This window comes from Eulemur rufifrons, chromosome 29, assembly GCF_041146395.1.
Source record: "Eulemur rufifrons isolate Redbay chromosome 29, OSU_ERuf_1, whole genome shotgun sequence".
NCBI lineage: Eukaryota > Metazoa > Chordata > Mammalia > Primates > Lemuridae > Eulemur > Eulemur rufifrons.
Window position 1 is genome coordinate 6,718,141 of NC_091011.1, and position 24,309 is coordinate 6,742,449.

Genomic DNA, 24,309 nt, shown 5'->3' on the forward strand with positions numbered 1-24,309 from the left:
GTTTTGTTAAGTATATACCTAAGTATTTAAAAGTATATAATTTTATTTTTTTGAAGTGATTGTAAATGGTATTATGTTTTAAATTTTGAATTCCACATGTTTATTAGTTGAAGTCACGTAACAATTCTAGACTTTTTCATTTTTTTAGATTCTTCATGGGACAATCGTCATCTGCAAATAGAGACAGTTTTATTTATTTCTGATCTTTATCCTTCTTTTTTATTTTTATGGCTTTGTTAAGGATCTTAGGGCTTCTGTTACTATGTTGAATAAGCATGGTGAGAATGGGAACCCTTATCTTGCTGTTCATATTTGGGGAAAATCATCTAGTATTTCACCATTAAGTATGATATTAGGTGTGTGTTTCTTGTAGGTGCCTGTTATTAGGTTGAGGAAGTTCCCTTTCATTCCATATTTGCTGATTCTTTTTATTGTGAAAGGTTGTTGGATTTTACCAAATTTTTTTTCTGCATTGATTGATATAAATTTGGCTTTTGTTTTGTATTTTATTAATATGGCATATTATGTTAATAGATTTTCAAATGTTAAACCATTCTTGAACTCTTGGGATATATCCCATTTGTTCATGGTATATGATCCTTTCAATATGGTGCTAGTTTTGTTTGCTGGTATTTTGTTCATAATATTTATATCTATGTTCTTAAGAAATATTGGTTTATAGTTTTCTTTTCTTGCAATATATTTGTCTGTATTGGGGTAATACCAGCTTTGTAGGATGAGTTGGGCGTATTCCCTTCTATTCTAATTTTGAAAGAGTTTGTGAAGAATTGTTAATACATCTTTAAAGGTTTAGTAGAATTCATCAGTGAAGACATCTGGGATTGGGTTGTTTTCCATGGCTAGTTTTTTGACTACTAATTCGAACTCTTTGTTATAGATTTATTAAGATTATTTTTTTCTTCTTGATTCAGTTTTGTAGTTTGTGTTTTTTCTTTACGAATGTCTATTTTATCTAAATTATCTCATTTATTGGCATAGAGTTGTTCATAGTATTCCTTTATAATTCTTTTTATTTCTTTAAGGTTAGTAGTAATATCTTCTGTTTCACTTCTGATTATAGTAATTAGAGTCTCTCCTCCCTTTCTCTTTTTTCTTCTTCTTTCTTCTTCTTCTTCTCCTCCTCCTCCTCCTCTTCCCCCCTTCTCCCCCCCCTCTTCCTCCCCTTCCTTCATCCTCCTCACCCTTCCTTCTCCTCCTCCTTCTTCCTTCTCCTCCTCCTCCTTCTTCCTCCCCACTTCTTCTTTTTTGTAAATCTAATGAAAGGCTTATCACTTCTGTTTATCTCTTCAAAAAACTAGGTTTTGGTTTAATTGATTTTCACTTTTTAAAATTCTTTTTATCATTTATCTCTGCTCTAGTCTTTATTATTTCCTTCCTTTTACTTTATATTAAATTTTCTATTTCTTTTGCATTATCCTAGGGTAAAAGGTTAAGTTATTGACTTGAGAGCCTTTTTTAATTAAAAAAGGTGTATTTTATATGCGTATGTATATAAATGGCATATTAATTTCCTGCTAAGTACTGCTCTAGCCTCATTCCATAGGTTTTGACATGTTTTGTTCCGTTTTTATTTGCATCAAGATATTTTCTAATTTCTCTTTTGATTTCTTCTTTGACCTACTGATTATTTAGGAGTATGTTGTTAATTGTCATACATTTATGAGTCTCTCAAATTTCTTTCTGTTATTGATTTTTAATTTCATTTTATCATAGAAAATACCTTATATTATTTCAGTTTTATCAAGGTTGTGGCTTAGCATATTCTCCATTCTTGAGAATGTTCCATGTGTACTTGAGACAAATTTATATTCTGCTGTTGTTTCATGGGGTATTTACTATAAATGTCTGTCAGGTCTATTTGGTTTATAATATTATTAAAGTCTTCTATTTCCTTATTGATCTTCTGCCTAGTTCTTTTATCTATTATTGTATTAATAAATAAGATATTGAAGTCTTCAATGTGTTTTATTTCATTTTTGCCTGTTTTTACTTCATGTATTTTGGTGCTTTATTGTTAGGTATGTGTATATTTATAATTCTGTATTTCTGATGTATGACCTTTTTATCATAATAAGTTTCTCTTTTTCCTTTGTAATATTTTTTGTTAGTTTTAAAGTCTATTTTGTATGATAATTTTATATCCAGTACTGCTTTCTTGTGATTGCTTTATGCATGGTATATCTTTTCCCATCCTGTTACTTTCCACCTATTTGTATCTTTTAATCTAAAATGCATTTCATGTAGATAACATATACTGTAGTTGGATATCACTTTTTTAATCCAGTCTGACCATCTCTGCCTTTGGATTTGATTGTTTAATCCATTCACATTTAATGTTATTATTGTTATTATGTTATTATAGTTTCTTTACTGTATGTATTTTGAGTTATTTCTTTATTAATAGTGCTACGGCTTACCATATATATTAACTTATCAGAATCAGCATCAGATTTACAATAATGTAATTCTAGTGAGCAATAGAAATGTTACTCTTATGTAGTTCCCTTTCCCTGCTTTTTGTGGTATTAATATTATACATGTTATATCTGTAAATGTTATAAACCAAACAATACTTCATTATTATTTTATATAATTTTATGTCTTTCAAATAAGCTGAGTGTAGAAAGGGGAGCAAGTACATATTATATTTATAGGTTTCGTTATATTAGCATATTATTGATCATTTGTGGTTCTCTTCATTTGTTACCATGGATTCAAGTTACCATATGGAGTCATTTCCGTATCCCAGTGCAGCTTTGCTCCCACCCATCTCTTTTGTGCTCCTATTGGCAAATATGTATTTATATGTTATAGGCCCAATGATACGTTACATATAAATTCTTTTATACAATTACTTTTTAATCAGTAAAGCGGTTTGAAAAAGGTAGAAGAAATATAAACTTATATTGTCTTTATAATTACGTAATTACCTTTATTGATGCAGTTTGGTTTTTGTGTAGATTCAGATTATTGCCTGGCATCACATTCTTTCAGTCTGAAGAACTTCTTTTAGTATTACTTGTAAGGTAGGTGTATGTGACACATATTGTTCATTCTTTCTTTTGTTAGTTCACGTCTACTCTTGAGCCCCTTAATACATATTTCCTTTCAGTCTTTTTACTTTTCAACTGTTCAATTTCCATTTGTTTTTTTTTATAATTTTAGTATTTATTGATATTCTCTATTTGCTGTAACATTATCATCGTACCTTTCTTCTTCAATCTTGATTTCCTTTAGTTCTTTTAATATATTTATAATGGTTACTTTGAAGTCTTTATTTTTTAAATCCCACATCTGGTCACTCTCATAGGTAATTTCTGTTGCTGACCTTTTTCCAGTATGTGGGCCATACTGTCCTGTTTCCTTACATGTCTTATGCATTATTGTCAGAAACTGGACATTTTAGATAATACAGTCATGTGTTGCTTACTTATGGAGACACATTCTGAGAAATGTGTCATTAGGCAATTTTGTTGGTGTGTGAACACCATACAGTGTATTTACACAAACCTAGATGATATGGTCTACTGCACAACTGGGCTATATGGTATATCCTATTACTACTAGGCTATAAAACTGTACAGCATGTTACTGTACTGAATACTGTAGGCAGTTGTAACACAACGGTATTTGTGTATCTAAACATAGAAAAGGTACAGTAAAAATGTGGTACAGTAAAAATTTTAATCTTATGAGACCAGTGTTATATATGCAGTCCATCACTGACCAAAATGTCATTATGCAGTGCATTACTGTATATTGTTTTAATAGCAACTCTGGGTATAGGTCACCCCCACTTCCAACCAGCCTTGTTATAGTTGTTTTCTGTTTATTTGTTTAGCAACTGACTGGATTATTTCCTTGAAGTTCACTCCTCAGTGTGAAGCCTCTGATGTTTGCCTTTGGAAGGTGCAGCTTCGGTGTACCCCCTGCAATTTTGGCAGGGCTTTCTCTGACTGTTTCTTTCCCTGACTACACTTACTCAGCTGATCTATCTATTGCTTTCAGCAATGCCCTGGGAAATAAATTTCTCTACTCACTGATCCAATTAAGGTTCTTGAAGAGCTAGTTCTTCAGGTCAGTGTTTGAGATTTGTTTTGACCTCAGAATTGCTCTTCCCAGGTGACTCTTTCAGTGTAGCTTTTTGGCTAGCCTTTAACCTATAACTCCAATGACTCTATGAATCTCTTCCCAATTGAGCTTGTCCACATATTCTTAAAAGTGAAGTCAGTTCCTTTGAGAAGAGATTCTGTTCTGCAGCCTGGTCCTCCTCCCTGGGTAAATTCTCTGAGTCGCAGCTCTGGAGCTGAGGGTGGGGATAGTGATGTCCTTCTTTCTGAGCAACACACTGCTTTAGGAGCTGAGCATTTGATGGACGGGGTAGCAGGAGCCTCAGATATCCTCGGCTGGCAGCTCCTGATGTGGAACCCTCACATCATGAACCTGAGGTAAGGGTGATGGTGTCCGCAGTATTCTCACTGTTCTTATACCTGATTTAGAGCCTCTTGTCTCAGGAGGTGGGGCTAGATGAAAGAAGGGAGCCAAAACCTTTCTACCAAATGCAGCTGCAACTTAACTTCAGCAATAGGTAGCTGGGAGAGAACCCTCTGTTCTTGACCCACACATCTGGAATGGAGTCTCTCTCTCTCTCTGAGCAGGCTGTGGAATGGGGCAGGAAGAAGCAGGTCTTGGTTCAAATACTGCTTTTACTCTTAGTAGACTTTCTTGAATAAATGTTTCTTCATTTTTTCTATGCCCTTAGGAAAATTTCCAAAGACTTTTTGAACAATCATTTTTAAAAAATAATTTATATTAGTTTTGTAGGAGGGTGAGTTTGCAGAGCTCCTCCAGCTGTCATATCAGAAGTCTGTATCCTACAGTTATTAATATTTTTTAATAGTCATTATTTTATTGGATTTAGCATTTCTTCTTTTATACATTGTACTAATTCATACCTTACTGAAATAATTTTAATCTAACTCTCCAAATATGTTGACATGAAAATGTTTATAGTTTTATGTAGTTATATCTTTTTATTTTGATTAATTAGTACATTGTTTTATTTTTTCTTTGTTTCATTGATTTTACTAATTTAATTTTTTTCTATTTCACTAATTCATTGCTTTTCTCATCATTCCTATTCTCTTTCCTTATTTTCCTTCCTTATGTTAACTTTGTTGTTGTATATATAGACTCTTGAGTTGAACAGTTTGCTTATTTTCATTTTCTGGCAAATATATTTAAGGCTAAATTTACTTCTTATTAGTACTTTAATTGTATCCCACAATTACTGACATGTTTATTATTATCATGTCTAAATATTTAGTCATATCTACTGTGATTTCATTTCCAGCTCACTTGTTATTTAATAGTGTTTTATATGTTTAAAAATGTTTGTGGGATTTTAATTGTTGATTTTTATTTTGATTTCTTGGGTCAGAGAATGTGGTTTACATATATTGAATTTTGAGATGTTTTTCACCCTTCCTTTATGACCTTTAAAAAATTTGCCTCTTGACTATTCTATTTATTTTTATTTCTGAAACACTAATTAAACATATTCATTAGGGTTTCTTAATTTGTCATTCATATCTTTTAACTTGTCTTTCATATATCAAAATCTTTAAATGTGGTGTGTTTTGGTATTCTTATAGAGTTTAACAAATCTTTCTTCTGGTATGTTCTGTCTGCCATTTTGCTTGTCTATTCACTTAAATTTTGATTTTGAAGACTTTTTTCTTTCTATTTCGGTAACTATATTTTCCATCTCCAATATTTAAATCTTACTTTTTACAATCTTCACTTGTTCTTGGGTCATATCCACCTGTTTTTATAATTTCCTAATTTTAATTTATTCCTTTCTTGAATATTTTGAAGATTTATATTTTTAAATTTTATTTATATTCAATTGTAATAATGTATATACACTTCTGTTTATCCTTACCATCAACAAAATAGATTTCATTGCTCTTTTAGCTGTACAGTGGGTGTAAAATGCTGTAGTATTTTTAATTTGCACTTTCCTTTATATTATCTTTGAGTACTTAAGTATTTTTATTTTCCCCTATGAAATTTTCTATTCATATATTTCACCTGTTTTTCTAAATTCTTGTTAATTTCTAGTAGCATTTTGAATATTATAGATCAGTGGTTCTCAAATTATGGCCTTTGAAGCCCTGGGAATCCCTGAGACCCTTTTAAGCAATCAGTGCTTAAGGTGAAAACTAATTTTATTATTATACTAAGATATTAGTTTTCATTTTTACTGTGTTGATATTTACACTTATGGTGGGTGGTAAACTACGGGGCCTTAGCAGAAAGCAAGGCAGTGGCCTCAAACTGTACTAGTAATTGAAGGGAAGAAAATATAATATATTTTAAGTTTATAAAGTTTTTAGTTGAGATGCTATGCTGAAAACAAAAGTTAAAAAGATTCAAACCAGCAGAAGTTTATTGATGTGTGCTGTACCCATCATATGGGGAAGGTCTCAGTTCAAAAGTATCTCTCTCAAGGCAATAGGTTAGGGGCTGTGCTTAAATAGCGTTTTAAAAAGAGCAATAAATCTTAGCAGAGTGACAAGACACAGGAGAGAGCAGTTCGAGTCTTTTAAAAGGGGAGAAAATGTGAGAAGATAGTAAAATATGTTCCCAGGTTCCTCTGGTGTCCGCTGGTGTCTTCTTAGGGTCACTAAGCAAGTGCTGTCTTCAGTAAGGAAGGATTTATGTCCTGCCATCAGGCAAATAAAGGCTGAGGCAGAGTGTTCCCCTGAATTTCAGTGTCTTAACAGTCCTCGATATTTTGGAAAGAAATATTTTGGTTTCCTTCAGTCCCCTTTTTGAAACTCAGAAATGTTTACATATTAAAAGCCAGGTTTGTAGTTTTGAAGAGATTTGGGTTAGAAGTTTTAAGATAAAATATTTGGCAAAGGGGGAAGAAAAACATAGGTTGGACTAAGTAGAAAGGAATAAATTTGAGTATATTGTCCCATGCATTATTGAACCAAGTCTCTTATTCTTGAGAATAATCAGTTTAGTGGAATAGTTGTATTGCATTTCAGGAGGGGGTGGTGTAGGTGAGTTTTTATGAAAGTTAGGTCTCTGTATGTTGTAGGCAAACAGGTACTTAATAAGAAGCATTTCTGTGCAAACAAAAGAAAAAAGTTAATATCTGGAGAAGTCTGCAAACTAGACTCTAATTTGGAGGGAAGTCAGTTAAGAACATTTTAGATTTGGGCTCAAAGCCTTTTCAGTTGGAGTGGGCAGGAAGTGGCAATCTGACAGATTTTCCTGGATTACAGTTTGAATCAGGTGTTCCAGTGAAGTTTCTGTCCATGAATAAGTTGTGGTGATTTCTCCAAAGTTTATTTCAAGTTGTCTAGCTTTAGCTTGCAGAGATTCAGGAAAAGCAGTTTTAATTTCTAGTGATTTTAAATCAGAAGGGTGGGAGAAAAATTGGAAATGTTAGCCTGGAAGAGTTGTAGCCAGATATTAGAAGAAGCTAAAAATTCAAGATTCTGTCCAGATAATAAAAAAAAACAACATAAAAACAAATGGACAGGGCTGGAATCTAATAATAGATGCAGTATAGTTTTATTTTGTTTTTTCTGAAATATATTTTTTCTCTCTCTGGTCTCCCATTTCTACCAAAGATAATCACGGTAAATCCAATGTATTCATAAAGTAAGTTTTAGTCTCATTATATTTGGCCTGATTATTTGTATAAATTTGTCAACAGAAAACAAAGACCAAACCCTGTAAAATAATTTTAAAGAGATTTACTCTGGGCTAAATTTGAAGACCATGACCCGGAGCCACTCCCAAGAAACCTTGAGCAAGTGGACTTGGTGTGGCCAGGTTACAGTTTGGTTTTATACATTTCAGGGAGACTGGGGTTACAAGTAAAGTCATAAATCAATACGTGGGAGGCATACATTGGTTTGGCCTGAAAAGGTGGGCCATCTCCAAGGGGGTGGGGGTGGGGCGGCAGTTACAGGTTATAAGTGGGTTTAAAGATTCTTTGACTTATATTGGTTAAAGACATGAAGCTTCGTCTAAAGGCTTGGAATCTTTTTTGTCGTTTTTTTGTTTGTTTTCTTGTTTTTTGTTTTTTGTTTTTGAGACAGATTCTCGCTCTGTTGCCCGGGCTACAGTGGCTTCAGCCTAGCTCACAGCAACCTCAAACTCCTGGGCTCAAGCGATCCTTCTACCTCAGCCTCTCGAGTAGCTGGGATTACAGGCATGCGCCACCATACCCAGCTAATTTTTTCTCTCTATAGTTTTAGCTGTCCATATAATTTCTTTCTATTTTTAGTAGAGACGGGGTCTCGCTCTTGCTCAGGCTGGCCTCAAACTCCTTAGCTCAAAGGATCACCCACCTGGGCCTCCCCAGTGCTAGGATTACAGGCCTGAGCCACCTGCACCCAGCCTGGAATGTTTTAACATAAGGAGCTGTTTATCAGAGATAAGCCACCAGACACATATTTGTTGTGTAAATTGAGGACCTGCAAGTTTGTCTTGCATAGCCTTAGGCCTGTTAATGGGTTACAAAGAATGTGTTCAAGAAGAGAGGAGGGCATGATGAGGCATGTCTGACCTGCCTCCTCCTGGCAGGCAATTTAGTTTTGGGATATCCCTTTGGCCAGGAGGAGGTCCATTCAGTCAGCTGGTGGGGGGCGGGGGGTGAGTCTTAAAATTTTATTTTAGTTCACAGATTGTAGCAAGAGTGATGATTGAGTATATAGGCTTTTTTAAAATTGGCTTTGCTGTAACTTTTCATAAGGGATTTCAGATTACATGTTTTAACAGTTTCTCCAGGCTAAGAAACCAAGCCACAGACTCACCATCTGATTTTACCTGTAGTCCCTGGGTGAATTCTTCTTTTCTTGAGGTCTCTAAAATATTTTGAAGCTCCTGGGTCTGTCAGAAAGTGACATTGTTTTACTTACTGCAAGCCTAGACACCCTGCAAGGGAACCTTGTAGACAAGATACCAGGCCGGTTTTTGCGAGGACTTTATTGGATCCTTAAAGTTAACCCTTAGTTTTTTAAAGCATTCTGGTTATGTCTGAAAATATGACACCTCAGTCAAACCCTTGGTAATATAACCTGCATTTCCAATTGTGTCCTCTTACAAAAGAAAACAGATTATTATTTAATTTATGGCCATGTGAGGCCATAAAATAAAGATATTTACAAATAGTTTCCGAATTATGGAGAAATCAGGTAGGGAGAAAGGTAAATGTTTCAATTTTGCTCACAAAAGTATACTTTACCCAATCACTATAAGCTATAAATAACTTAAAAGAAAAAAGTTTTCTTGACACTGGAAAATAAAACATGAAAAGAATCAGCAATATTTCAAACAAAAAAAGTCATTAAAGTTTTTTTTAGTCCTGCATCAGTTCTTCCCATGTAATTAATTCTTATTTTGTTTGGTGGACTCAATCTTATGAGTGCTTTTTTTTTCATTGGAGTTTTTGGGTTTCTTACTCAGTATAATTGTATGATCTCAAAGTTGTCAGAAACCTGCATTTAAGAGTACTTGTAATCTATTTCATGAACCTCTTTGAAGACACAACACTTTAGGATTTACAAAGAGCTTTTAGGAGAAAAGCTACAGAATAAAGCAAAAAAAATCACCCAGAGGGTTTCTTAGGAGCTAGACCATAGGCACCCTCTGCCTAGCAACTACAAAAATTCCACACTTCCAGAGGGCAAACAGGTTTTCAGTACCTCAGGTGGGTAGAGCAGTTTTATCAAGAAGGGAAAGATTACTATCTCTGTAGGGAAGTGTTTACCAGCCCAGGGCCAATCCTGCAAGCAGCCTTCAGCCTGCTATGTTAACTCTTTAAGGCACATAAGCTGATCCTCAATTGTTGTGGGTGTCTGTGTAGTTCTCCTGGAGATTCAGAAGAGGATGTGGTTCACACTGTGTTTGAGAGCATTTTGGGAATATTTTAGCATATATTTACACTTTTTTCAATCTCAGGTAATAGCTTAATATAGGCCAGTGAAAGGGTGGGCACATATACCTTAGGCTGAGAAGAATTCTCAATTCAAAGATTAATATAGGTTTTGAAGTGAGTTTTATTTTACTTTCCAAGGGAGGGAAGGGCACGCTGGCTCCCTCAATTTCTTCATGATGGATATAAAAATCATACCAATCTTAAATGATGTTTAGAGATTTAATTGAGTTACTATTTGTGAAGTGCTTATCATAATATTTGATACTTAGTAACTACTAGATAAGTGTTGAATAAAAATAAATATAGCTGTATGTAAAAACATGTACCAAGAATTCATTACAAATAATGATTTCTCTCGAATAGTTGCAATGTATATTTGAATTACTTAAATAATCATGTTTGTGTCTTTCTCTGCTTAATTTTTTACAGCTTATCGTGAGCCTCATTATTATTACCAGTTCACAGCTCGATATCATGCAGCTCCCTGCAATAGTATCTATAATATTTCTTTTGAGAAGAAACTTCTTCAGATTTTAAGCAAATTGGTTCTTGACCTTTCATGTGAAATTTCCTTACTTAAGTCTGAATGTCATCATGTTAAGATGCAACGAGCTGGTTTACAGAATGAATTGTTCTTTACATTTTCAGGTAAGTATAAATAATTCTTTAAAGGAAAACAAATTGAAGACACATAGCTCATTTTAAAGATACGTTGTGAATTACCAGCAGCATTTTTATAATATAAACACTTTGATTTAGTACTAATAGCCCCCAAAATAAAATTCTCCTGATTCATGCACTTAATGAAAAAAGTTTGCTCTCTCAAATAACTTATTCCTTGGTATGATAATTTACTATAAAGTGGAATTTAGTATAAATAATGTCTATCATGATATTTGTAGATACAAAGATTTAATTTGTAAAGGCATCTAATTGTAAGATGGGTTAATATCATAGAGCAGAGGAATCATTCAGCTTAGTGTGCTTTTTTTTTAATAACGAAGAGTGGAGGCCCAATATTTTCTGGAAAACAAAGAATTGGACTTGATATCTAAGGAATTTAGATTTATAAAGGGTCTGTTTATGAATGAGCGCTTAGGAATAGCTATCCACGTGTTTTTAAGCAGTCCCAGTGGCAATAGGATGCTCCTCTCTTGTCATGTCAAATGCTATTGCTTGCTATTTTCCTTTCTTTCTTCCTCCTCTTTTCCCTTGATTCCTCTTCTATCAGTGTTTGATTATACTTACTACTTACCCATTTCCTGACTTTTCCTTTCCTTTCTTTCTTTCTTTCTTTCTTTTTTTTTTCAAGGCTTGAAATTTAGAAACACAATTGAGAGGCATGAAGCTTTAAAGGACAACCAGAGAAGTTTAACCTTATTTTCCCTGTCTTTTCTATTCTCTTCTCCAAAAAAATATTGAGAGTTTTTCTTTAGTCCCTGAGACACTGTTACCAGAGATAGACTCTTTAGCTCTTCAAGGACCCATTACTAGCATCACAGGAGTTACTGGATCTTCGTTCACTGATCTGTTTAATAGATGGATGAGTCCCTAGAAAAACTGAAAGTATACTTGAAACAATGAGAGAAAATAGGTGATATTGAATAGAAAAATGAACCATTGTGTGCTTGATTTGCATTTCCCTAATTACTAATATTGCTGAGCATCTTTTTATGTGCTTATTGCCCATTTGTATATCTTCTTTGGAGAAATGTTTATTCAAATCCCTTCTTACTTTCAAATTGGGTTGTGTGTCTTTTGGTCGTTGAGTTGTAAGAATTTTTTATAAATTCTGGGTACTAGATCCTTATTAATATATGATATGCAAATATATTCTTCCATTTTGTAGGTTATCTTCTCACTTTCTTAATAATGTCCTTTGATGCACAATTGATTTCAATTTTGATGAAGTCCAATTTATCTTTTTTTAATTTTGTTTCTTATGCATTTGGTGTTGTTTATAAGAATTTATTGCCAAGTCTGAGGTAATAAAAATTTACCCCTTTTGTAGTTTTAGCTCTTTCATTTAGGTCCAAGGTCTATTTTGAGCTAATTTTTGTATATAGTGTGAGGTGTGGCTCCATCCTTATATTTTTGCATGTATCCAGTTGCCCAAGGACCATTTCTTGAAGAGACTGTTCTTTTCACTGTGAATGGTATTAGCACCCTTGTTAAAAGTCAGTAAGCCATAAATGTATGGGTTTATCTGAACTCTCAGTTTCATTCCATTTTTCTACATTTCTATACTCATGTTGGTACCACATGATTTTGATTACTGTAGCCTTGTAGTACAGTTTGAAATCAGGAAGTGACAGTCCTCCAAATTTGTTCTTCCTGTTCAACATTGTTTTGGTAATTTGAGGTTTGAAGTTGAGTCATTAATTTGAGATTGTACTTCTCTTTTAATATAGGTGTTTGCACCTATAAATTTCTCCCTAAGTACTGCTTTAACTGCAATCTATAATTTCTTCATTTCATTTTATTTTCATTCATCTGTAAGTATTTCCTATGGATTATTTTTTGGCCTGTTGGTTAAGAGTATGTACTTTAGTTTCCACATATTTGTAAACATACTAGTTTTCCTTCTATTACTGATTTCTAGTTTCATGCTTTTGTGGTCATAGAAGATACTTTGCATAATTTTAACCTTTTTGGAATTTCTGTGGCTATATATATGATCTACCCTGAGGAATGTTGCATGTGTACTTCAGAAGTATGTGTATTCTCCTCTTCTTGGGTAGAGTATTCTGTGTACATCTTACAGGTCTAGTATTGTTCTATTTTCTTATTGATTTTCTGTCTAGTTTTTGTATTCATTATTAAAAGTGGGATATTGATGTCTTCAACTATTATTGGAAAGCTGTTTTTCCATCAGTTCTGTCAACTTTTGCTTTGTATATTTTGAGCCTCTGTTGTTAGAGGTGTATATGCTTATAAATGTTATATCTTATGAATTGGCACTTTTATCAAAATATAATGCACTTATTTGTTTCTTGAAGCAATGTTCAATTTAAAGTCTATTTTGTCTGGTATTTCTATAGATCCGCTCACATTTTCTGTTTCTTCTTGAGTCAGTTTTAGTAGTTTCTGTGTTTCTAGCAATTTGTCCATTTCGTCTAGGTCTGATGACTGTTTACATGAAATATATTTTTCCATCCTTTTACTTTTAACCTATTTTTGGCATTTAAGGTGAATCTGTTGTAGATAACAAATAGATCCTTTATTTTTACCCGTTATGCTTACTTCTGCCATTTAATTGGAGCCTTTCAATTAAGCCATTTATATTTAAAATTATTACTGACAAGGAAGGACTTACTTTTGTCCTTTTGCCATTTGTTTTCTATATATTGTATGTCTTTAATTAATAGACTTTCTTATTAGAGCAGTTTTGGCTTTACAGAAAAATTGAGCTTCTGGTTCTCTTGCATTGATCTCTTTATTTTTTCTTTCACCAGTACCACACTGACTTGACATCTGTAGTTTTATAGTAAGCCTGAGGTTGGGTAATGTCAATCCTCTGTTTTGGTTCCAGTTTCATTCTTTTGGATGTGAATATGCAGTTTTCCCAACACAGTTTTTTGAAGAGATTATCTTTTCCCTATTGTATCTTCTTGGTGCCCTTGTTGAAAATTAGTTGCCCATATATGCGTGAGTTTATTTCTATGCTCTCTATTCTGTTCCATTGGTCTATGTGTTTTTATGCTGATACCTTACTGTTTTGATTACTATAGCTTTGTAGTATAATTTGAATATAGAGAATCCCTATATTTGTGTGTAAAAAGTCACCACCAAACCCAAGGTCACTTAGATTTTCTCCAATGTTATCAGTTTTACATATTTACATTTTACATTGGTGTCTGTGATTCATTTGGAGTTAATTTTGGTGAAAGGGATACGGTCTATGTTTAGATTTATTTAGATGTGGATGTCCAGTTTTTCCAGCACCATTTTTGAAAAGACTATCCTATCTCCATTGATTGTCTTTTCTCTTTTGGGAATCATCAGTTGAGTATATTAGTGTGGATCTGTTTCTGAGCTTTCTGTTTTCTTTTATTGATCTCTTTATCTGTTCTTTCACCAGTACCAAACTGTCTTGATTTCTATAGTTTTATAGTAAGCCCTGAGGTTGGGTAATGTCAGTCCTCTGTTTTTGTTGCTTTTAATATTGTGTTGGCTATTCTGGGTCCTTTGCTTTTCCATATAAATTTTAGAATCAAGTTTTAGATAAACACAAAATATCTTACTTGGATTTTGTTTGGGATTCAGTTGAAACTATACATTAAGTTTAACAATAGTTAGTCTATCTGTGAATGTGGATTATCTTTCTGTTTACTTAAAGCTTTGATTTTTTTTATCAGAATTTTACATTTTTCCTCATATAGCTATTTTACATATTTTATTTTGTATTTCATTTTTTGTTAATGTAATCATATTGCATTTTTTATTTCAGATTATAATTGTTCATTGATAATACATCTAAAAGCAATTGACTTAGTTTTTCTAAATTTTTCTGTTGTATAAATTTAAGGTATACAACATGATGTTTTGATACACTATTAAAATAATTAGTACGGTCAAGCAAACTAACATACCCATCATCTCACATAGTTACCTTTCTTTTTATACGTTTGTGTATGTTAAGAGTACCTAAAACTGTTCTCTAACCAAATTTCCAGTGTATAATACAGTTTTTTTAACTATAGTCCTCACGTGGTACATTAGATCTGTAGATTTATTCATCCCACTCAACTACAGTTCTGTACACTTAGACCAACATTTGCTCATTCTCCCCACCCCTCCCTTGCCCCGGTAAACACCATTCTGCTCCTTTTCTATGTATTTGATATATATGTGTGTGTATATATATATATATTTTTTAGATTCCACATATAAGTGAGATCATGTACTATTTTTCTTTCTGTGTCTGAATTATTTCACTTAGCATAATGTCTTCTGGGTTCATCCATGTTGTCTTAAATAACAGGATCTCCTTTTTTATAATGCTAAATAGTAGTGCATTTTTTGTGTATGTTTATATATGTGTATATATTTATCCATTTATATTTATCCATTCATCATCAGTGGACACTTTGGATATTTCCATATCTTGGCTATTTTGAATAATACTGTGATGAAAATGTGAGTGCAGATATGTTTATAAGGTTATTATTTCATGTCCTTCGGGTGTATATCCAGGATTGCTTGGTCATACAGTAGTTCTATTTTTAATTTCTTTGGTAATCTCGATACTGTTTTCCACAGTGGCTACACCAGTCCATATTCCTGCTAACAGCGTATGTGAATTCCAATTTCTCCACACTCTCTGCAATACTTGATATCTCTCATATTTTTGGTAATAGCCATTCCTAACAGATATGATATGATATCTCATTGTGGTTTTGATTTTCATTTCCCTGATATTTACTGGTGTTGAGCACCTTTTCATGTGACTATTGGCTAGTTTTATGTCTTCTTTGGAGAAATGTCCATTCAGGTAATGTCCACCTTTTTTACTTGGGTTATTAATTTTTTTTGCTTATGAGTTGTGTGAGCTCCTTGCATATTTTGGATATTAGCCCCTTATCAGATATATGGTTCCAGAATATTTTCCCCCAGTCTGTAGGCTGCCTTTTCATTTTGTTGATTGCTTTCTTTGCTGTGCAGAGGTTTCTTAGTTTTATATAGTTTACACTTAATTATTTTTGCTTTTATTGCCTGTGCTTTTGGTATTCTGTCCGAAAAATCATTGCCAAGACCATTGTCAAGGAGTTTTTCCCCTGTTTTCTTCTGGGAGTTTTATAGTTTTAGGTCTTATATCTTTAATCCATTTTGAGTTGACTTTTGTGTATGGTATAAAATAAAGGTCAAATTTCATTCTTTTGCTTGTGGATATCAAGTTTTCCTGTTACAATTTATTGAAGAAATCTTTTTCCCATTAGGGCTTCTTGGTGCCCTTATTGAAAATTAGTTGGCTGTATATGCATGGGTTTATTTCTAGGTTCTCTATTCTGTTCCAGTGGTCTGTGTTTCTATTTGGATGCCTGTACGTTACTGTTTTGATTACTATACCTTTGTAGTATAATTTGAAATCAGAGAGTGTGATGCTTCTAACTTTGTGTTTCTCAGAACTTCTTTGGCCATTTGGGGTGTTTGTGGCTCCATACAAATTTTAGACTTTGTATATTAATCTTATATCATGCAACCTTATTATAATTGCTTCTTTGTTCTAGTTTTTTTGTTGATTACTTGGAATTTTCTACAAAAATAATAAGGGCATCTGTGAACAAAGACAGTTTTACTTTTTCCTTTCCTATTTATATACCTTTTATTTCCTTTTCTTATCTTATTGCATTAGCAAAGACTTCCAGTATGTTGTTGAATAGTACTGGTGACAGGGTGTATCCTTGCTGTATTTCTAATCATAGGGAGAAAGCATATAGATTTTCACCATTAAGTACAATGATAGCTGTAAGTTTTTTGTAGATGTTCTTTATCAAGTTAACTTGATATCAAGTCCTTTAACTCTATTCCTAGTTTGCTGAGCGTTTTTATCAAGAATGAGTATTAGATTTTGTTCAATGCTTTTTCTGCATCCTTTGATAAGAGCATATGATCTTCTTTATTCTGTCAATGTATGTTGATATTTACATGTTGAATCAGCTTTACTTATTTGATATTAGTCCCACTTGGTCAAGGCATGTAATTCTTTTACTACATTGTTTGATTTGATTTGCTGCTATTTTGTTGAGGATTTTTACATGTTTATTAAAGATACTGGTCTATAGTTTAATGACCTTGTTTTTGTCTTCTCTCTTGTCCTTTGGGTGTCCTTAGATACTTTTTCTTGAATGAGACTTGCAACGCTTTCCATTGTAATCCCATTGCATTATGAGGAATACTGGAAAAGTGGTAGTAATATGTGCATATGTGTGTGTGGGGGGTAAGCATTCTATAATCCTGTGTTTAGCTCTCAGTTTTTTAGAGAAACTGTGTCCTTTGAGACCTTCTCAGGTGTCTTTCTCTTCCCCAGTTTACGCTGAGAAGGGTAGAGGTGGTTAGAGTTGGATATTTCCCTTCCCCTGGGTCATTTAGGCTCTGGTAAAATATTTCTGTTGAGAGGCTTTTGTTAAAAATGCCCTTGGTATACTTCACATGTTCTTTGCAGACTTTATTCTTAGTGTACTTCACAGTGGTTGCTTTTTTTCTCCTTTTGCCAGAAGGGGCTTTTTCTCTAATCTTCACCATTAGAATGTGTTAGGATTCCTGGCGGTAAAACTCATGAAAGTTTGGAGGCCCCCTCTAATGGGCCTTCTTGGAATTTTTAACTCTGGAGCTTGCCCACACTGAGCTTCCAGCAACCCCTCAATTATAGTTTGAGACAGTCTTAAACTATAGGTTCCCCACCCCTGCTTAAGTTTTCGTACTGTTAATGGCCCCATTGGTAGGCTCCTGCCACTAGTAAGCTGTGATTCTCTGTACACACCTATCTGCCTCTACAATTTTATAGGCAGCCTTGTGTCCTCAATTTTCTGATGGGGCTAAGAAGTGTCGATTTTCTGTTTGTTCAGCCTTTTTTTGTTTGTTTGTTTTTGGTATAGAAGTGACAGCTAACAAGCTTCTTTGATGTCAGAATGGAAACTGGAAGTCCTCTCATGCCTTTTTGGTCCTCAGTCCCTCTGTTACTACCTTCATTTGTGTTTAACTAGTTATTTATAGAGTACCCCTTTAATTTCCTCCTCATTTTATTTTCTAAGTATGTTTTAGTTATTTTCTCGGCGACTACCCTGAAGAATACAATTAGCATTTCCAACTTAGAACAATCTAGCTTGAATTGATTTCAACTTAGTTACATTAGTATTCCAAAATTCTCCTATACAGTTTTTTTCTTCCCTCTTTATGCTTTTGTAATGATAACATTATGATACATTGTGTGTCTGCTAACATAAATTTTATTATTATTATTTGATTCGTTGTAATCATATAGGGAAAAATAAGAGTGAAAAAAATACCAGATTTTATATTTACCTATGTACCTATATTTACCTCTTATATTTACCTATATATACTTATGTGGTTAAATTTACCACTGTTATTTATTTTTTGTATCATATCAAGTTACTATTTATTGTTCATAAACTCTTATTTTTGGAATGTCTTAGTTTCTCCTTCATTTTTGAAGGCTTGTTTTGCCAGATATAGGGTACTAGGTTAAAAATGTTTTTGTTTCATCCCTCTGCGTTCGAGCCTCCATGGTTTTTGATGAGAAATCTGATGTTCATCTTATTGGTGACCCCTGTATGTGACAAATTACTTTTCTTGCTGCTTTAAAAATTGTATCTTTATTTTTGATTTTTGACAGTTTGATTATAACGTGTCTCAATTTAGAATTTCTTGCATTTACCCTATGTGGATTCTGTTGATTTTGTATGTGCAGATTCATGTCTTTTATCAAATTTGGGAAATTCTGGCCATGATTTCTTCGAATATCCTTTCTTCTTTTTTCTCGTTTATCTCTCTTTCTGTGCATTATGCATTTGTTGGTATACACTTAATGTCCCAGAGGTCTCTTAAATTCTCTTCATTTTTCCTTATTTTTTTTTCCCTTTCTTCTCTGACTGGAAAATTTCGGTGAACTATATTCAAGTTCACTAATTCTTTCTGAAGCCTACTCAAATCTGTTGTTGAAAAGCCTTTAGTGAATTCCTCATTTCAGTTACAGTTTTTTGCCCCATAATATTTATTAGATTCCTTTTATAAATTTTTTTCCTTTGTTGATGTTCTCTGTTTGTTAAGACATCATTTTCTGATTTTATTTAGTTCTATTAATATATCCATGATTTCCTTTAGCTCTTTGAGCATATTTAAGGCAGTTGATTTAGATTTTTTGTCTAGTAAGTCCAATATCTGTGCTTCCTCAGGGACAATTTCTGTTATTTTTAGTTCTCTGTGAATGGACCATAGATTCTTGTTTCTTTGCATGCCTCCTAATTTTTTTGGTAAAAACTTTACATTTTTAAATATTTTAATGTATACTCTTGAAATCAGATTTCTCTACCTCTTTAGTTGTTGCTTGTATGGGTTGTAGTTCTTTATTTATTTATTAACTTTTTTACTACATCTTTCATCAATTGTGATGATATGAGGTTTGTTTTACATTAATTTTAACTTTTTTTACCCTTTTAACCTTTGAAGTCTCTTTAACTTTAAACTCTGTGATTAGCTAGTGATTTGATAGAGATTTCCCTAACTACTGTGTGTAAGTCATCTTCTATTGATTTAGCATTCATTTGGTTTAAACATCTGATCATTTTCCAGAGTTCTCACAAAAGTTGATTCTGACCATTTTTGTCCATTTTTCTATGTTACTGTGGAAAAATATGGCCTGACATTTTCCTCTCCACCTTTTTGCTATGTCATTTCTGTCTTCTTCGTTTTTTAATCTTGTAGAAAGCTTATCTTACAAAAAGGCTAGGTAATTTTATATAGGATGAAGTTAGTCAGCTAGCCTAAATAAAGAGGGAATATACTAGGAAACAGAAGCTCAGGAAGAGATAGCTGATGTAGAGAGCATGAGTATCATGTGGTTTGTCTAACATGGTGGGGAAGAATAAAATGCCTATTGGAAGTTGCCAGTATTAGTACTGGATTTTACCCTAAACAGTGTCTTTGATGTTTTTCACTTGAGTAATCTTTACCTAGTTAAGAAACACCCTGTATTTCTTTTACTTCTGTGTTGTGGTTTCTGAGAGTTTTGCTTTACTTTCATGAGCAGTAGATTTTAATGAATTCTTTAATTTTCCTTAAACTTTTATAAGGGTTCAAAAGTAAAAAAAACAATGTGCTTCATCATGATGATTCAATTTCATAATCATGTTATGATGCATGAATACCCTCACATCTGCCATCTTCTGAATTACTTTACGGATGGTACTACCAAAAGCTGCAGCTTAGGTAAATAATATTTGAAAGGCTAGGCTACATTTTTTGGTGCTTTTCATAACTCCACATATATTTCTGAGACATAAATTTAGAGGTTTAACTTTTCCTAGGCCTAGAATTACATAGCTTCATTTTAAAAGTACTTAAGGTAAAAATAGGCTATATATAAAACTTTTTTTGCCCCCAATCAATGGACTACTTCAAAGTCTGCCTCAAATTAAGTGTTCTGTCTGATTTTACAAAAATCACTAGGTTGGATTGTGTTGTCTCTCTGTGATATTTTATAATACCTTACAATATCAGTTCAGATGGCAACAGGGAAGTTTTACAGCATGTATGGGTTTGGGAGGTATGAAAGAAGTATATTTAAATAACTAAATAAAAGTTTCCCAGTATTCGGGTAGTATACTTTGCTTATTAATACTTTTACAGTCAGTATTATGATCTTCACATCAACACATATCTATCAAACATATTTTACGTAAGACATTAGGTAGGTGTTGGCAATGTAGAGTCAGGATCTTTAAAGGTGGTCATATTCTAGTAAAAAGAAAATATTCATGTAATAATAGGGCAGGTTATATAAATACTATAGAGAAATTACCAGTTGCTCTTTTGGTTCTAAGGAAGGGAAGATGTTATTAAGGTGATGAACAATAACAAAGGTCCATAGAAAATAAGTGGTGTTATGAAGGAATTCTATGGAAAATGAACAACTTAAACTCATGTACACAGACAGAATAGGGCATATTTGGTCTAGGATGGCTAATAGGTAGCATATGGGTTGAGTTATGGGGAAAATAAAATTTTCAAGATTGTTAGTGGTTAAATTATAGACAATTTTGATTGTTAGGCTGAAGTATTTATGTTTTTAATCATATTCTTATAGCTGGAAAGAATGAAAAAAGTTGCATTATTTAGCCCCTTGTTTTACAGATTAGGGAGTGAAAATCTCCAGAAGAGATTGTACGATATGTTTCTGTTTCTTAGTAATATACCTAAGGCTGAAAATCATATTTTTTCCATGCATTTTGTTGAATAGTGGGGAGTAACTGAATGTTTTTGAGCTAATGGTAATGAGATTGATCCCATAATTTAGAAAGATTAATTAATGGAAATCCTTGAAGTCATTTTTTTTTTTTCTTATTCCTTCTTTGATTTTTAAGCTTTGGTAGTACAGTAGGAACTTTTCTCAGATGATCTTGCAAAGACATTATTCATTTACACATTGCTAAATCCAGTGATATTTTGTTGGTTTTGTTCACTTATCTATCCCAAACACCTGGGATAATAACCTGGCACATAGTAGGCTCCTGGTAATTATTTGTTAAATGAATGTGTGTGTGCATGAATATGTTTATCATTTCAGTTACTATGGCCACTACCATAGTTCAACCTCAACTCCATGCTGGTGTTGTATCATAGTTTATGTTACTTTTATCACTCTGTAGCTAGAGATTAAGAATTTAGTTAGTCAAATGACACACACTATATTATATGGGTAGAGTTAAATAGAGTATTGAATGAATACACACACATTTATACATATTACATACATATATAAGTTACAAAAGTTGTAGTAATTCTATTGTTCAAATTTTATGAAATCAATAGCCAAATATTAATTATCAGGAAAGTTGATTAATTCTTACGTTCACTGTAGAAGTGAGATTTTCCTGATTTATGTAAAGCAAATATTTGGCTTAGGTTTTTTGTTGAAAAAGAGTGATTTAGCATTAGAAAAGCTGTTAATTTTTTAATGGAAGAGAAATATTATAGAAATTATCTGTTTCATTTTTCAAAAATCAGCTTAAATATTATGATATAGGACGTTAGACCCATGATAAAATATAATATATTTTCTCAGTTTCATCTCTAGACACTGAAAAAGGACCCAAGCCATGTACAGAACATAATTGTGCATCTTCCAACAGACTATCTAAGGTATGTTTGGGGAGGCTGGAAAAAAGAAAAAAAAAAAATGAAAGAACATGCCCCATGTATAAGTAAGCATCTTAGCTATTTATAAAATACATTGAATCCTCATAGTTAGGGATTTCAACAATAAGAATAAACTTTCACCCAATAATAATTATAAAATTGAGTAGGATTTATAGCTTTATAAAATACTTTCAAATTTGGCATTTTATAATTGATTATATGAATAAGAATGATTTTTCCATTTATTTGGCATTATTTGCCATTGCTAATTAATTTATAATTATTATTCAGGTTAAAATTCTGTCCATGTTATTCTTATCCATCCTAAGTAATAAGCATATTGGAATTATATAACATATTAACTATTTTCATATTGCTTTATACCCAGTATCTTGTGTTTATGCTTAGGACAAAAATTATGCTGTAACTTCTAAAAGCAATTTAATTTAGTTTTCTTTTTTTACATTATTCTTTTTTTTAATTTCAAAATATTAAGGGGTCACAAATGTTTTTGTTACATGGATAGCTTTTATAATGCTTAAGTCAGGGCCACTAGTGTGCCTATCACATGAATACTGTCATTGTACCTGATAGGTAGGTTTTTACCCCTCCCCTCATCCTCCATCCCCCATTCTTGATTTCCAATGACTTTTACATCTTTCTGTGTCCATGTGTGCCCATCGATTAGTTCTAAATTATTAGAGGTACATGTGGTGTTTGTTTTTCCATTCCTGAGATAGTTGACTTAGGATAATGGGCTCCAATTCTATCCAATTTACTGTAAAAGACATTAATTCATTCCTCCTTAGGGCTGAGTATACCAAATTTTGTTAATCCTCTCATGAATTGATGGGCACTTAGGTTGATTCCACACCTTTGGAACTCTCGATTGTACTGCAATAAATATTAGAGTGCCAGGTGTCTTTTTGACTTCTTTTCTTTTGGGTAGATACCCAGTAGTGCGATTCCTGGGTCGAATGGTAAGTCTATATTTATTTCTTTGAGGAATCTCCATACTGTTTTCCATAGAGGTTGTACTAATTTGCAGTCCTGCCAACAGTGTATAAGTGTTCCATTCTCTCTGCATCCATGCCAGCCAGCATCTATTGTTTTCTGAGTTTTTAATAAGGGCCATTCTAACAGGTATAAGGTGATATCTCATTGTGGTTTTAATTTGTATTTCCCCGATGATGATTAGTGATGTAGAGCATTTTTTTTTCCATATGTTTCTTGACCATTTGTCTATCTTCTTTTGAAAAGCTTGTGTTTATATCTTTTGCTCACTTTTTAATGGAGTTGTTTTTTTTCTTTCTGATTTGTTTGAGTTCTTTGTAGATTCTGGGTATTAGCCCTTTATCGGATGTGTAGTTTGCAAATATTGTCTCCCATTCTGCAAATTGTCTCTTTACTCTGTTGATTATTTCCCTTGCTGTGCATAGCTTTTTAATTTAATCAAGTCCCACTTATTTATTTTTGTTGTTGCTGTATTTGCCTTTGGGATCTTAGTCATAAATTCTTTGCATAGGCTGATGTCTACAGGAATTTTTTCTACATTTTCTTCTAGAATTTTTATGGTTTCATGCCTTACACTTAAATCCTTTATACATCTTGAATTAATTTTTGTATCTGGAAGGAGATAGGGGTCCTGTTTCATTCTTCTGGCTATCCAGTTTTCCAGGCACCATTTATTGAATAAGGCTTCCTTTCCCCAATGTACGTTGTTTGCTCCATCGAGATCAGTTGGTTATAGGTAGATGGTTTTATATCTGGGTTCTCTGTTATTTTCCATTGGTTCATATCTCTACTTTTATATAAGTACCGTGCTGTTTTGGTTACTATAACCTTATAGTGTAATTTGAAGTCTCGTAATGTGATGCCTCCAGATGGTTCTTTTGCTTAAGATTGCTTTGGCTCTTTGGGCTCTTTTTTTGGTTCCAAATGAAGCATAGAATTATTTTTTCTAGCTCTGAGAAACATGACATTAGTATTTTGATGGGAGTTACATTGCATCTGTAAATCACTTTGGGCAGTATGATTTTAAGAATGTTGATTCTACCAATTCATGATCATGAGTTGGTTTTCCATTTGTTTGTGTCATCTGTGATTTCTTTCATCAATGTTTCATAGTCCTTGTAGAGATCTTTCACCTCCTTGGTTAAGTATAATATATTCCTAGGTATTTTATTTCCTTTGTAGTTATTGTGAATGGTATTCAGTCTTTGATTTGACTGTTGACTTCACTGTTATTTTTATTCTCTTATTTCTTAATCCATGAGTAATGAGTACTATGTTTATCATTATTCACATGATTAACATGTCTTTTACCTTCTACAAATCTTTAAACTTTTTATACAGTCACAAAACATGAACTAGAATAATTTCTTTAGTAATGGGGTGGGAATATGTGTTCAAGCCTAGGGATTAGGAGTAGGAAAAGGAATCTG

At 32.9% G+C, this 24,309-nt stretch overlaps 1 protein-coding gene across 1 annotated transcript in view; it reads left to right on the plus strand.

Moving 5' to 3' along the window:
• ZPBP (zona pellucida binding protein) overlaps positions 1-24,309 on the plus strand; it is a 132,994-nt gene that overhangs the window by 21,910 nt on the left and 86,775 nt on the right. The window contains exons 5-6 of the mRNA XM_069462305.1: positions 10,415-10,633; positions 21,792-21,868. Coding sequence (XP_069318406.1) covers positions 10,415-10,633; positions 21,792-21,868 — 296 coding nt within the window. The remainder of the gene's footprint in view (positions 1-10,414; positions 10,634-21,791; positions 21,869-24,309) is intronic.